At 37.0% G+C, this 15,790-nt stretch overlaps 1 protein-coding gene across 1 annotated transcript in view; it reads right to left on the bottom strand.

Annotated features, from left to right (window-relative positions):
- Positions 1-224: 224 nt before the first annotated feature.
- LOC145998706 (uncharacterized) overlaps positions 225-15,790 on the bottom strand; it is a 50,753-nt gene continuing 35,187 nt past the window's right edge. The window contains exons 8-9 of the mRNA XM_083135196.1: positions 12,560-12,780; positions 225-3,578 (exon numbers count right to left, since the gene is read on the bottom strand). Coding sequence (XP_082991322.1) covers positions 2,388-3,578; positions 12,560-12,780 — 1,412 coding nt within the window. The 3' untranslated portion in view covers positions 225-2,387. The remainder of the gene's footprint in view (positions 3,579-12,559; positions 12,781-15,790) is intronic.

Here is a 15,790-nt window from a genome sequence, read left to right as displayed (position 1 = left end):
TATTCACAGATGATAGTTAAATAAAAAAGAAGGTATAAAACTTTGCTTAGCTAGAAAATCTGAAATTAGGAACTCATGACTACAAGACCAACCATGCTCTCCTGTCCTACAATTTCCACTCTAAACTCATCTAATGTATGAGGAACTAGTGAACTAACAAGACAATATGATATCTTGGTGACCCTACCTTCAAGGCTAAATGATCTGAACTGTGAAATTTAAATGTCCTATTAACTAATAAAGTGGTTAGCAAAAACGTTCCTGTGAAAATGTTCCAACAATGTTTCATATTTTGAGTTGTAAATCCTCTTTGATTCTAATATGCATAGTTAGATGGCTCGAAATGATATTACCTTGATAGAAAGGACATGGTGTGTTTGAATCACTTGACTTTCTATTCTACAAGTTCACTTGGTCCTGAACGGAGACAGATGTATCCTGTATCAGCATTGAGTACCTGAACTAATTATGCATGTGGTGGTGATATGATTTATTTTTTCAGTAGTAGTTAAACTCAATTCTCCATGCTGGATATGATATTTCCACAAGTCAATGTTTATTGTGATCAAAATGGTCACTTTAATATTGAGCAACAAGCATCAACCTTAGAATCTCTCCCCGAAGTGCCCAGCAGGAAAACAGGATTTTGTCAACATAACTGTTCTGAGCTGTGAATGGATGCCGGGAGTTAGCTTGGCTCAACTATACGTAACAGCACGATTGTCCTCAAATTGTGTGTGGGGGGAGGGGCGTTGAATCCCAGCTTGGGCATTGACGTTCTTTGTGAGTGTCCCTTCACCAATTTCATCTGTCAAGAGTGGCAGAAAAGCAACAAAAAAAAAAAAAAAAACCTAATTCAACAAACCAAATTGTGGGGCAGAAAGGGTTCAGTTGCCTACCAAGTTCTCTATACTGTGAATTATGATGGTCCAGTTGGTAGAATGCCTTGAGTGAAGGGAAAAAGGCAAGCGAGTGCAACAATGGTAGAGAAGGTGACATTGTTGCCGAAAAATGAAAGAAAAAGACGTGGAAAATGACTGACTGTGATATAGGACACAATGGTTTGATTCCAAGGGTGAGTAATCTCATGCAAACATTTTTCTTTCAATGTTCCTACATAAGTCGGTGCACCTGAAGACAGTTAGAGCACCGTGCTCATCTCAATATCTTCAATATGGCCAAAACGATGAAATGTGTGGAACCCTACAGCAACCCCTTCCTACGTGACTTCATGGCATGGTGTACAGAGAACAAATTTACGGTTACATTGCTGAATATACTTATATCCAAGCACAGCAAAGCAGTACATAAGCATGTAGCGAGACAGTGAAACGTGCATGATAATTCCATGGAAAAACAAACTATTATAATTATCTTCATTAGTTGAGCCATTTGGGAGTCGTATGGGTGTTGGATTTTTCCAATAATGTCGCTGCATAAGTAGTTCTGGAACGCACTCAACGTCTCAACGAGTACCAGAAGCAACCACAGTGGAAGGAAAGTAGGCAGAAAGAGCATGGTGCTGATCACATAAAAGATTGGTCATTTGTGAAACCTTACCTTCACAAATAAATAAATAAATAAATAACACAAAGCTGTCCTTGCATGTTTTAAAACTACAGATTCCTTAAATTCTTAGCTTATCTGATGACTGACTGTAAATCTTAGGGGAACACAATAATATTCACCTTTTTAATACCTGCTGAAGGATGTTGTTTTTCCATTATCCTTACAATGTTTAATAATTTATTGCAACTTTTGGCTTTAAACATTCCCTTCATTCTAGTCATTGACTTGAACAAACCTTACAACACAGTGTCTATTCAGAATAAAGCATCAACAGTGTGTACCAGTGTCTCAAAGTAATGAGTTACTTGTATGCTAGTTACTTTTTCAAGTAATGAGTAACAAAGTTAAGAGATACCTTGAACATTAAGTTTGCTAAGAAAAAGAAATAACATTGTTAATCTTCATATATGCACATTTGTTGCAAGCAAACATATTATATCACATTTCTTTAAGTGCAAGGGGTTTACTTCTAATTTACTTATCTCGATATTTTCACATTTCAACATGTGGAGTTTATTATAGAAATTAACAACAAATAGTGTTAATTTGAGATGGTCATCAGTAAAGAAAAGACAGCTTGCTTACATGTCATACATCCAACTTATTCTGCATGAATAACAATAACCGTAACTCTTGTTACTTTATAAACACTGGTATCTGCACACCACATAACATCGCAATGCTCACATCATTTCATTGTTGACAGGTCTAATACTTTATCTGGAAACAGTACAAAACAAAATGTTTGACTTACTGCAAGACAGATTTCATGCTAAGTGGTGCATTATTCCTTGCAAGTGACCAAAACTGGATGGTTATTATGCAATAGCATGTTCATCGGGATTTATGATAACAACCAGAGTAGGCTGACCTGATTCTGCGTTATCCTTAAAAGGAACGATCAACCCATCTTCTCCAATGTAACCTTGAATCTCAATCTCCTTGTCTTCAACACTGGTAATTTCAGACGTGGTCCTATTTATTTCTAAAGTCTCCCTATTACTTTCCATTCGAATTTCATCCACTAACTCTAACCCGTCGTCGGTGTGGACAAACCAGTGCACTTTCTCATTATCTGGAACACTGTGAACGCCTTCAGTCTCCGATATAATAAACCTGTCGTCATTTAACAACGAAGTCTGAATCTGAATTATTTTGGTTGCATCGCCTGTCAGCACTTTAACACTATCGATATCCGATTGATGTACACTCTGAATGATTTCTTTAGGAATATTATCGTTGCCATCTAGTTTCAGTTTTGCATACAGGGCATTATCAGGCATTCCTACTAGTTTTGTGTAGTACGAATGTTCAGGGAAGTCCTCCGTTGTAGATTTCGATTTCGAATGGTACGAGTGTTCCGGCACTTGAGTCCTCGTGAGCCGCTTTACGGTAGCCTTCTGTATTTCTTCTTCGAGCCTATCCTGCTTCTGTTTCTCTTTCTCCTTTAGGTCGTCTATCGTTAGGTTCTCCCCCATTTTGGAGGAAAGTTCCTTCAGGTACTGCTCCGTAACTTTCTGTCCCTTTTGCACCCATTCAGGTTCAACACCTTTCTGCAAATTACTTTCCTTCTCCGCCTTCATTTTACGATACGAGAAATCCATCTTGTGGTGAATGCTCTTGACGTGTTTCGTAAGGTTCCCTTGGGTGTTGCACGAATACGTGCACAAGAAACAGCTAAACGGCTTTTCTTTCGTGTGTATGATTTCGTGGCGGTACAAATGGTGCTTTGTTTGGAAAACCTTGTTGCACTGAGAACACGGGAACTGGCGTGGATTGTGTACGCTCTTTTTATGAACCGTGAGTCTTCCCATGCATGCAAAAGAACTGTCGCACTGATCACACTTGTAGGGACGCTCCCCTGTGTGCCTACGCATGTGTTCCAAAAATGCTGTTTTCTGCTTTACACGAGCTCCGCAAACGGGGCATATGTGATTGTTGTATTCTCCATGATGCTTCATGCGCCTATGCACCTTCAGGTTATTGGCTCTATAGGTCCTAAAGCCACACTGGAAAGAAGGAAACAAATTAGATCGAGCTTCTACTATGGGGATGCTGAAAGCACAGTTTCTTACAAGCATGACAACACTTCACAAAGGGTTATTCCATACCATTTCAACCAATTTTGAATTAATTTGTCGCCTCACCATTTCTAAACCTTATTTCTTCATATTTCAAGTGTTCAAAACCTACATTGATTTTTTTTTTTCAGCCTCGCGTTTGGATCTGGCAACCATTTTCAATCAGCAACGTGTGGTGATTTTAGCATTTTCATACCATTAAGAAAATAGCTGAAATTTCTGTTCTATAATTCCATTTACTTTAAAAATAAAGGCCCTTCTGTTTTGCTTATTATCATTTTTGCTTCCAGACTAGTAGTTTCCATGCTATACTACAACAAACCCGATAGAATTTTTTTCAAAATTTCTCATGTTTGGGGAACAAAATAACCATGAAGGGGGCAAAACAATTACATCATATTTCTTATGTTTACTCTGCGGTGCCGAAAGTTGTTAAACATATGAGGTGCCTGGGCCCCATTGTTTCTATAAGCTCCCAAAAATTGAAAATTTTGAAAAATGAAAAGTTTGACGTAAGATTAAATTGACTCAAAAATAACCCCTTCACAATACTACATGAAGCACGTGTAGAACTGAGAAATGAAGAAACTGCAAGACAAAAGACAATTATAAATACATTTAAAATGTATACTTATTAAAATGTATATTAAATATGAAACTATATACTAAATGTAGATACAGGGCGAGTCAAAAGTTGTGAACCATGCAAATATCTTTAAAACTCCTGGGAGTAAAAATCTTTAAAGCATTATCATTCTGTATTAGATTAATTTTTGAGTGTTGAACTATGTAACCATACCATCTTGAACTCAAGGGTACCATTACACATCTAAGTATCCCCTTAACAACTTCAAAACTACAAAACTCGAACATCCAACACAAATCTCCAATGCCCAGCACTAGATATATATTCATGGACATAATTTCTTTCTATATCTAAAGAAAGGCCAATGTTGGATATTCAATATATATATTCTTATCTTTTTCAAAAATGGACATTAATATTTTACGTCATTTTTCAACATTAAACGTGAATTCTGATTGTAATTTATGTAACTATTGCTCAAATTACATATTATATGACGTGCCAGCATTTAAATCATTATATTTATCACATAACAAAATATTGCACATTGTATGTCTCATTATGAGCACTTTATCATTTGTTTATGAATGAAGTAAGTCTTATGTTCACTTATTTAAATAATAAGCACTCCATAATAATAATATAGGTGTAATAAACCTGTAATACAAAGATGTATTAAATTATAAGTTGCCAAAATATCACCCAAGAACTCAACAAGAGCCTCCCGGATTGGTAATGCTGTTGCATTGTAATTAAAGGTATCTGGTTTGATCCTCGGGGGAGACATTGTACGGTGGTTTGAATTCCACTTTACACTGCACGAGAGTGAGTAACAAAGTTGAAGTTGAAACATTCTCCACTTATCAATTAGCTGACTACTTCAGCAGATTCATTATTTTCAATTCCATCTTGCATATATATGGTCAAGTGCTTTCATTATGGCCAGTGTGCATGCTCCTGCATAAATATGAAGTATCTTTCAGAATTGTAGGTAAGAAAATGTTCATGGTTAAGCCAGAAGAGAGAATGTGTTAAAACAAAACAGAACGTGTTAAACAAAACTTACGTTCTTTTGTATCACACATTCTGATGAGATGCTTGATAAATCTAAATCTAATCGCAGAAATGTTTTCGTATCCAAATTATGTATTTAAATAAGTGCCCAGATAAAGACCTACTGTAGTGCAGTTGAATCACAAGGCTACCTATGAAAGGCTTTACAATGTCCAAATCATGCCTAATAAATATCCAGATTAGGTCCAGTTCTAAAGTCGTTTTCACGTTCAGAAGACACAATGGGCTCTTATGGGCAATGCTTTTCTTATGGGAAATACGAGCGCGCTGTTGTCAAATTTCTGGATTTACAAATTTAGCTTAAGTAAAATCGGTACCTGCAGTTTTGCAGGAAATTTTGTAGAGAATACGATGGTGAACACAAAAAACTGGTAACTTGCTTACATAATTTTAGATAAATTAAAAACGCAAATTTTCTGTGAAAACACAATTTTTACATTGTTTTCATTCCTAACGTTGAAACATGCCGTAAAATTGAAGCTTTCATTATGAAAAAAATTGACACTGTTTTTTAATTGTCATAGGTGACGGTGGTACTCAGAATTTATCAATACTTTAAAGCATATTTGCATTAAAAAATATTCAAATAAAGTATGTGGAGATTTTTTATATTCGTGCAGTAGAAAATGTCGTCGCTGGCCATTTTTTGTTCTGTAATTCCAAGTAAAAACTTCCAGCGACAAAGTTGTGGAGAAAATAATGAAATTATTTTTTATAACCACTCAAAGGTTCCCAGAAATATTACTTCCATGCATTTGGAGTTTCTTTTTAACCCGAACCGCGCGCGAAGTAAGGAGACGTTGTCTGGCCATCTTGAGCTGACTCACCGCAGCATTCCGGCTAATCACCACCAAGTTTTCCAGTTGTTATTTTATTTCCATTCAGTAAAAATATGAACTTCATTCAGTTTGTTATAATAGAATTGAAATTACTTAAATTTAATAATTGACAATTATTTCCAATGCTGCTGTTGTGAGCAACATTAGTGCTGTCGCAAATACACGTTGTTTTCGTTTACATTACTGTCGACATTAATACTGAAATGAAGATCACCTTTCAGTTTCCAACGTACACATAAATTCATAGACACCATATTAACCTTTGAAAGGCTTTCCAACACGTGACAAAATATGGGGCTTCAAGATAGAAATATGACATGCCTTGCTTGAGTCATTCACGTCTTATCAGTTCACGTGGGCCATAACTTATTTGTTTGTTTGGGTTGCAACTTAATCTAACCCATGTGCCAGGTTCCCCTTATTTGAGTGAGAGATCTGCTTTGGTCTGTTTAGACTTTTTCCCTCTCCCGAAAAAGTGTTTTCAGTTGTGTGAGCTCTCAGTGATTTTTACTTTTTTAAGTGATTTCTGAAGTCATATTCGTGCATTACACTCGCGTGTGTAGTGATCGCAATGGATCATAGTAAGTAAAAAGGGTAACTGTAACGTTCACAGTATAATATTAATAATTACATATAATTATCATTATATATACAAAATATGTAACACCTTCATTGTGAAGGAAGGTCATCATTTCCCGGCGACATGAGCTAGCGCTGTATTGGCAACACCGTGCGGTTTCTCCATAAGCGCCGTTGTGTCTTCTGAACGTGAAAACGACTCTAGTCCAGAATATATGTTTTCTTATCTAGATGTAGCACAGTTCTAGTCCAGAATATATATTTTCTTATCTACATGTAGCACACAGCATATCTGAGCCAAACGAAAGTGTCCATATGAGGTCTTGTTCACGTATCAAACAAATAAGTGATAACTTATACGTATATAACAAAAAGTGATCCCAAAAAATGTTGATTGCAGATCCAAACATGAATTCAATGAATATCTTCTACACTGCATATAGATATCAAAAAAATATCCAACGGTTCTTCCATTCCAGAACTTCGCCACAAATATCCAACATACGTCAAATGCTATCAACATTTTCACTCGAAGAATTTTCAAGATATTCACGAGGTTCACAACTTTTGACTCACCCTGTATCTACATTTAGTACATAGTTTCATATTTAATATATATTTTTAATAAGTATACGTTTCAAATGAATTTATAGTTATCTTTCATCTTGCAGTTTCTTCATTTCCCAGTTCTACACATGCTTCATTTAGTATTGTGAAGGGGCTATTTTTGAGTAAATTTAATCTTAAATATTTTTCTTCTTTGGAAAAACACCTTCACCAAATTTTAATATTATGTTGAGCCTAAAGAATTCTCACTGTGGTTGCAAACTACAGATTTTTAATTTTTCCCCCATTTGAGGATACAGAGCGTGAAACTTTTGATTTTTTCAAAATTTTCATTTTTAAGAGCTTATAGAAAAAAATGTGCCCAGACACCTCATATGTTTAACAATTTTTGGACTTACCCGGCACCGCACAGTAAACATAAGAAATATGATTTAGGTGTTTTGCCCCCTTCATGGTTATTTTGTTCTTCAAACAAGAAATTTTGAAAAAAAAAATCTATTGGGTATATTGTAGTATAGCATGGAAACTACTAGTCTGGAAGCAAAAATGATAATAGAGAAAACGAAAGAGCCTTTAATTTTGAAGAAAATGTTTTTGAATTATTACATTTGGAATAATAGAACAGAAGTTACAGCGATTTTCTTAAAGGTCTGAAAACGTTAAAATCACCGCATGCTGCCGATTGAAAATGGCTGCCAGATCCAGTGGCATAGCGCAGTTGTCTGGGGTCCCCCCTTACTGGAAAAAAAAAAAGATTGAGATGATGCCAGAGTGGGTCGGACGCACAATAGTTAGCTATTCCCCCCCCCCCCCCTTAGTTGTAAAATAAATAAACTTTTCCCGCAAAAAACCTGCCTTCCCATTTTTTGTCATCGACTTAGGCTACATATCAGTGTAGTCATTTCTCGAAACTAAATCAGGGTAGTCTGAATCTCTGAACAATCAATCTTACTTCAACGCAGTAGCACAGCCAGGATTCTTTTTTGGAGGAGGGGGAGGCTTCACACGGCCAAATATTTTGTTCATGATCCTTTGTAATTTTGGTTCGAAACATTTTATAAAAATTAGTTTACATATAATAAAAAAATATTTTTAAAAATACTGTTCTGGAAATTGTTTGAACTTTAAAGGATAGTAAACACTCCCTTTTGGACTTTGAGGTGAATGCACCTTCAGCTTCAAAAGCCATCCCCTGGCTGCGCCAAAGATTCAATGTAAGAGCTGCTCATATTACGCTTCTAATACTATAACAGTGAGGTATATGCCCAAGCAAACTTAGATTTCAGTCATGGGAGTTGAACTGGACCTCTAGATTGTCGATGCTGACTTAACATCAAATAACAGGGGACTCCAGTCTTGAGAGATAGATAATGTGAACGGCGATGGGACTTTATTCACTGAAAATTTGTCACGCAAAGAAATACCGATTGGAAAACTGAACTTCCCCCCCTAAAACAAAAAGGCTGTTGCCGCAAATAACGGTGTTTAATTTTGGTGTTAGTGGACCTCAATATTATAATTCCTCATTTTAACAATGCCATTTCTTTTCGATATCCCACTGATATTTCTTAAAGACTTCTTCATGAAACAAGAACCATTTTGTTAATAGATCATCAGTGCTCGAAGAGTGGGTGTAAGAGCAGGATGTAAGGGATGCAGGGGAATGCTATCCCCCAGCTAAGAAAAATTCATAAAGCATCCCCCAGCTAGGATAATTTGCATAAGCATCTCCTCCACCTTCTGCACTGTCTCTATGTAAGGATCTATCCTTCTATCCCCTAACTCGAACAAGCAAATTCGCAGCTAGGAATTTCACTCCGAGCACTGTATACTCTGCGTGGTGGAATAGGGGCTCCTGGATCCAAAGGTAAAGGGATATTTGCCCCTGGGCCCCACTTCCTGAGTTTTTGGGGCCCTTTCGAAATAAACCGTAACATGGTCATCCGGAAGAGGGGGAGGGCCTAGCCATGCCCCCGAAAAATGAATATCCACCTAAAAATTATATATTATACACACAATTTCATTTAAGTCACAATAATTCATGTTAATTATTATAAATGCGTTGAAGGGACATGATAATTTCAGACTGAAATAGTGTTTTTTGATGGGGCATCACTACTATGGGTAAAAGTGTACCTCTTTTGCCCCCTGGACACAAAAACACACACGAGAGAGAGAGAGAGAGAGAGAGAGAGAGAGAGAGAGAGAGAGAGAGAGAGAGAGAGAGAGAGAGAGAGAGAGAGAGAGAGAGAGAAATGAATGAATAGCAGGGCGTGGCCGCTACGCCACTGGCCAGATCCAAACGCAAGGCTGAAAAAAATTTCAATGTAGGTTTTAAACACTTGAAAGATGTAGAAATAAGTGATTAAAATATTAATAATTTTAAAAATGGCAATGCGACACGTGTTCGTTGAAATGGTATGGAATGACCCCAAACGAAATGATTGCAAACTGCATGTTTGAGCACATTGAATCCCACTGTGAACGATTTCAGTTACTTTGAAAGTGTCCTTTCATCAATGTCATCTCATTGCCACAATTAACATACAGAAAGAGATGAAAATAAGAAAAATACAAAACACCTTGTAAGCTATAGAATGTGGGCAACCAAATCAATCACAGACAGTAGCGTATTCTGAAAATTTGACTTCATTTACTGCAACAATTCTTATTTATTGTACACATGATTTTACATTCTCCCACGTTATGCATGAAATCTTAATGGCCCCATAGCAAAATATTATAAAATTTTCCTATATTTTGCATTTTCCTGTATTTTAAGTTTACTTTACCTCAGTACCCTGAAAAACGTAAAATTGAGGTTTAATTGTATATTTATTATAACCCCCCCACCTAGATTAATTAGATATAATAGAAATAAAACACCAATGTAGGCATGCAACTAAAACAAATAAAACACCAATGTAGGCATGCAACTAAAACAAAGAGAGACATCAACAACTTCAGCAATTTCTTTCGTTAAAATAAAAAAATCAGTTTTCACCAAAAATTGGATTCGGAATTCACAAAGGAAAATTTCCCTTCATGCGGCAAAATGCAGCACACAAACAAACATTTCTCTCCCGCTAACACAGTTTGCAACGTTGAAACTCTCATGTAAGGCGAGTGCTCTTAAATAGCCACTTTGTCTCCCCTATTTAAACCGATCATCAGAAGGGTGCGATGGAGAAAGATCAGTAACGTATATTAATCCATCTTAAAGTTCTTTAAATAACTTACTTAAATTTGGGTTTAAAAGCTTGTTTGAATAGTTTGCATATATAATGAGTGATTTCCTATGTATATAAAAAACATGAGAAAATTTGGGTTTACCAGTAGTAAATGTGGTAATATGGAGAATATGCCACTGGTCACAGAAAATAATTGATTTCTGGGACAACAAGCTGTAGGTTCTCTCTGACAGTATAGTAGCTATCTTGCCATAACCATAGGGCCATAGGCTTTATTCCCACTGAAAGTAGAGCAATGGTACAGTATGACAGAGACACAGGTTCCAAGCCTGGTCGAACCTACATTTCTCACCATTTATACGAGGGCAATTTTTTTTTTTAATTGAATACAACAAAAGGAATAGACATTTTCTTATCTCCCTGTTTAGGAAATATAACATTTTCAGTGTGTTTTCCATTGTAATTTTCAGCTTCCAATGAGGATTATTCCTTCCAATCTCTTGTGGAAAACTTTTAAACTTCAATTTTTATTACATCACTGACATAAAGTTCGAATACACTGCATTTGTCTCCAGAAGTGTTGCAGCTTCCAACTATCAAGAACTAATATTCAAGGTGATTTACCATGGATTTTCACATGAATTTAGGATTTAATTCAGTCACTTATCGTTTTTTGTACTCTTAAAATAAATTAAAATGTTACGATTTGTTCTACTATTCCAATCCACATTCATTACACAGTACTTACTCACTGTGATAAATGAAAGCATTCTGTAACACTGTTGCCCAATCATTGTTTCAAGCCCTTTTTGGTATTGTTAGGCACTACCATTGAAATAGTGTGTTGACAAAGTTAATCCACAGGAGAAGAAATTTTAAGTTAAGCTACCACAAACTGAAGATGTCTAAAAGTAATAATGAATGTTCGATGAACATAAAAGATGAGTGGGTGAGAGCTAACGTAACTCACCTTTCTCTGAGAGAACATCATTAACCTACCACTGGCTCAATCAGGATTTTGAAAGTAATAATACTTAAATACGGAGAAACTAGTAACCACTTTATCCGCAAAACACGGTTTTTCTTCTTTGTTCTATTAATTTCAGTGGCCACTGCCACCACCCTCATTTGAACTTGTTGTACTGTTGCTTGGCGTGCTTCTATTGTTCGTAGTTCTCTAGGTGCTCTGTTGTTAATTGTACGTCTGCATCCGTGTTGTCTGCTACGTCCTGGCACTATCGATGTTTAGCTCATGTGGAAAGTGCATTATGGTATGTGTTTCTTTTATTTTGGTGTCTACGAGTGTGTGGGCGGTGCGCTTGACTTGTACCTTTTGTATTTTATGGCTATTGTATATGATGTGTTTAGCAAGACCAGTAGTGGGTTGGGCTTTTTTTGCATCTGTTATTGCCCAAAATAGCTGTTAAACTAAACAAACACAAACGGTACTTCCCCCCCCCCCTCCTTTGACGTGTATATGACGGAGAGTATGAGTGCAAGGCACATTATATCAGCAATTCCATCAGATCTGTCAATGAAAGAATCCAACAACACCTAACAGATGCAAAAAAAGCCCAACCCACTACTGGTCTTGCTAAACACATCAAATACAATAGCCATAAAATACAAAAGGTACAAGTCAAGCATACTGCCCACACACTCGTAGATACCAAAATCAAGGAAACACATGCCATAATACACTTCCCACATCGATAGTTGACAGGCACACCACACATGGATTCCTCTACTACAGGAGTTAGTGCCAGGAAATAGCAGACGACACGGATGCAGACGTACAGTTAACAACAGCGCACCTAGCGGCGGTCGGAGAACGACAAACAATAGAAGCATGCCAAGCAACGGCACAACAGGTTCCAACGAGGATGGTGGCAATGGCCACTGAAATTAATAGAACAAAGAAGAAAAAAAAAGTTTTGCGGATAAAGTGAGTACTAGTTTCTCCGTATTTATCTGCCACCGCGTCTCTCTTCTCCTAATTATGAATAACACTTACAGTAGAAAATTGCTGCAAGTGCTACACACATAAGACAACATTTTTCACAGGTTACTTACCTCTTCACATTCGTGCACTACACTCCTCTCATGGATGCTTTTCACGTGTTCACGTAATGTTGAATCCTTGGCAAAAGCCTTCCCACAGTATTCACAAATCTGGTTCCTTTCACCTGTGTGAATAGTTTCATGGCGCAGCTTATCTATTTTTGTGTATGCTTTATAATCACAGTACTCACAGGGAAAGTCACGCTGGCCACGGTGCCGCTTCATATGAACATCTAAGGGAGACAAAATTGTTTTAAATTATCTCTATTATTGCCTCAGAAACAACATATTAAAATAACTAACACAAAATGTAACCTTGTCAATATGCTTTTGTGCAATGGTCACAAAGAAAGACATACCTTTACTAACATGGTATTTTTTTATAGTATGTTGCACTTCTGTCTTTTTTTGGCTAATCGCAACAGTAATGACGAGATACAGTTACTTCAAGGGGTATTATACAAGGTGTCCGGCTTAGAGCTTTAACATTACAAAAAGTATAACTTTAGTTACATTCAATTTAAAATGAAACTTATTGTTTGTATGGGGCTGGCAACTGTGGCCATTTGCAAGAATCACCAGTACTTCGAGTTGACTTGATGCGCATGCGCGTGTAACGCATAAATTCCAAGATGGCCGAGTGGACAGTTCAGCAGAAAGTGTTCTGCATTCTTTCATGGGCAGAAAACAAATCTGTCAAGCTTGTTCAATGTGCTTTTCGGCGTGAATTTAATCTTCAACATCACGACAATGTTCCTTCCTATGTGAGTATTGTTAAGTAGGATAAACAACTAAGAGAAACTGGAAGTGTTGTGTCAGTGCACACGAAGTACGCAAAGCAGAAGGTATTCAGAGGAAAACATTGAAGAGATTCGCACTGCATTCACAAGAAGTCCAAGAAAATCGAAAAAACGTGCAAGTTTACAGCTCAACATTCCTCGGTCTACTATCCATGACGTTGTGCACAAAAGGTTATGTCTACGGGTATACGAGATCCAGTCACATCAACGAATTTATCCTGATGATAAAAAGACAGACGTTTTCGGGCAAAATGTTAACCGAAATTGACAACAACAAGGCTTTGCTGGACAAGGTGTGCTTTTCTGATGAAGCTTCATTCCACACGTGTGGCAAAGTTAACAAGCAAAATTTCTGTATTTGGAGAAGTGACAATCCTCATGAGTTTCGTGAAATTATGAGACACTCGTGTGGCGTGGTTTAATGAAAGAGAAGATAATACGCCCGTTCTTCTTTGCTGAAGAAACAGTGAGAGGAACGAATTATTTAGACATGCTTCAGCATTACGCTCTGCCTCAAATGCCTCCAGAAACCATTTTCCAACAAGATGGAGCCCTGCCATATTTTGGTATCATTGTAAGAGAATTTCTCGATGAGCATTTTCCTAGAAGATGGATAACAAGAGGATCTAAACCACTTGCTTGGTTTCTGCGCTCACCAGATCTTTTCCCCCTGGACTTTTTTTTGGAGGGGGTTCATCAAGGACCAAGTCTACAGTATGCCTGTCGAGAACTTGGAAGATCTGCGTAACAGAATTTGTCAGCCGATTAACAATGTGACCCCTCAAATGCTAGTGAATACCTGGACGGAATTAGCATGTCGGTACGACATTTGCCCTACCACAGGGGGGGGGGGGGGAGGGGGCTCATATCGAGGTTGTGTGAAGTGCTGGTGATGGGACAAAAAATTGCATGAGTTTTTCTACGAAAATGTAAATTTTCATAATAAAATTGTGTTTCTCTGCAAAATTATGCTCTTTGTAATGTTAAATTTAAGCCAGACACCCTGTATAAAAAACACTTAAATAACTGTATATTATTTTGCAACTGCAGAAAGTGGTTATGGGAACCTTTAAGAAGAAAAATGATGATGAGTGATGAATAGGTGAAGGGACACTCACAAAGAGCAGCCATGCCCAGACTGATACTCAAATCTAGAAATTTTGGGGAACTGAGGTCCGAGAGTTATTTTTTTAGTATTCACTAATTATAACTGGGCAGTTTCAGGTTAATTACAAACGATTTTTTGCAGTTTATAACAATAAATGAGCTAATTTTATGTAAGCATATGTTCACATAAGTTTGGATATTGCCTAAATGTTTATTATGTTCCATTTTGATCAGATTTGTAGGCTTTGAGTACAAAGGTATGTTCCAGAGTAATACAATCACTACATATGAATTCTATAGTGCCTGAAATAGCCTATTTTGACTGTTAGTGCCTGTTGACCGTTTCATTCTCTTCTATTATTTCAGTTAAGAAAAGGTAATTTTTAAGATTTCTTTCTGTTTTGGAAATAAATAATGTGTAAATATATAATATTGTTCCTGTTAATGCAAAATTATACAATTATTATTCATTCCTGCATGTATTATGGAATTAAGCCATTAATATTATGGAAGTAGTAAAGTTTGGAAGAGAGAATTTGCATTCAACGCTTTTCATAATGCACTACATTAAAAGTGAATGCCTATTATATACCTTTTTTAAATTTTGGGTGCCTATTGTGTCTACTTTCCAATATTTTGTGCATTTTGTACATTTAGTGCCTACAAATCCAGGCTCTAGTAATGACTAAGAGAAAGGAACTTCCTACACCAAATGGTTTGATTAATTGATTGATTTGGTGTTTTAAATACACTTTACGCAGAGTAAGGCTAATCGGGATTGAACCTACAGTTTAAAGTGGGATCCGAACCACTATGTGCCTCCATCAGGTATCAAACTCGGGACCCCTTGATTACAGGCGACGACGCTACCACTGCACCATCAGGGAGGCACCTACACCAAACGGTTGGTTGGTTGATTTGGTGTTTTAAGTCCACTTTTTGCACAAAAATGCTAATTTGGACTGGAACTACAGTTTAAAGTGGGATTCGAACCACCATGTGCCTCCATTGGGTATCGAACCCAGGACCCCTTGATTACAAGGCAACAACGCTACCACTGCATCATCAGGGAGGACCCTACACCAAATAGAAATGATGTCATGGGAAAATGCCAGCCATGTATGCCATAACACAGCCTAGATCCCAAAGAAGGTATGTCATGTTGAACACTGAGTGGATCGATGTTTGCAGAAATGCCATGCTCTCTTCTCTTCAAGTACTGAATTGATTGATTGAAGATAATTTATTTTACTTTGCATTTCTCCCACTTTTTGGCTAATCATGAAGATGAGGATGAGTGATCATATGATGAAATTGAAGGAGGACACTCACAAAG

This window comes from Lepisma saccharinum, chromosome 14 (genome assembly GCF_977018435.1).
Source record: "Lepisma saccharinum chromosome 14, izLepSacc3.1, whole genome shotgun sequence".
NCBI classification, from domain to species: domain Eukaryota; kingdom Metazoa; phylum Arthropoda; class Insecta; order Zygentoma; family Lepismatidae; genus Lepisma; species Lepisma saccharinum.
Note: the sequence above shows the minus strand (reverse complement) of the source record. Positions and strands in the feature narration are given on the sequence as shown.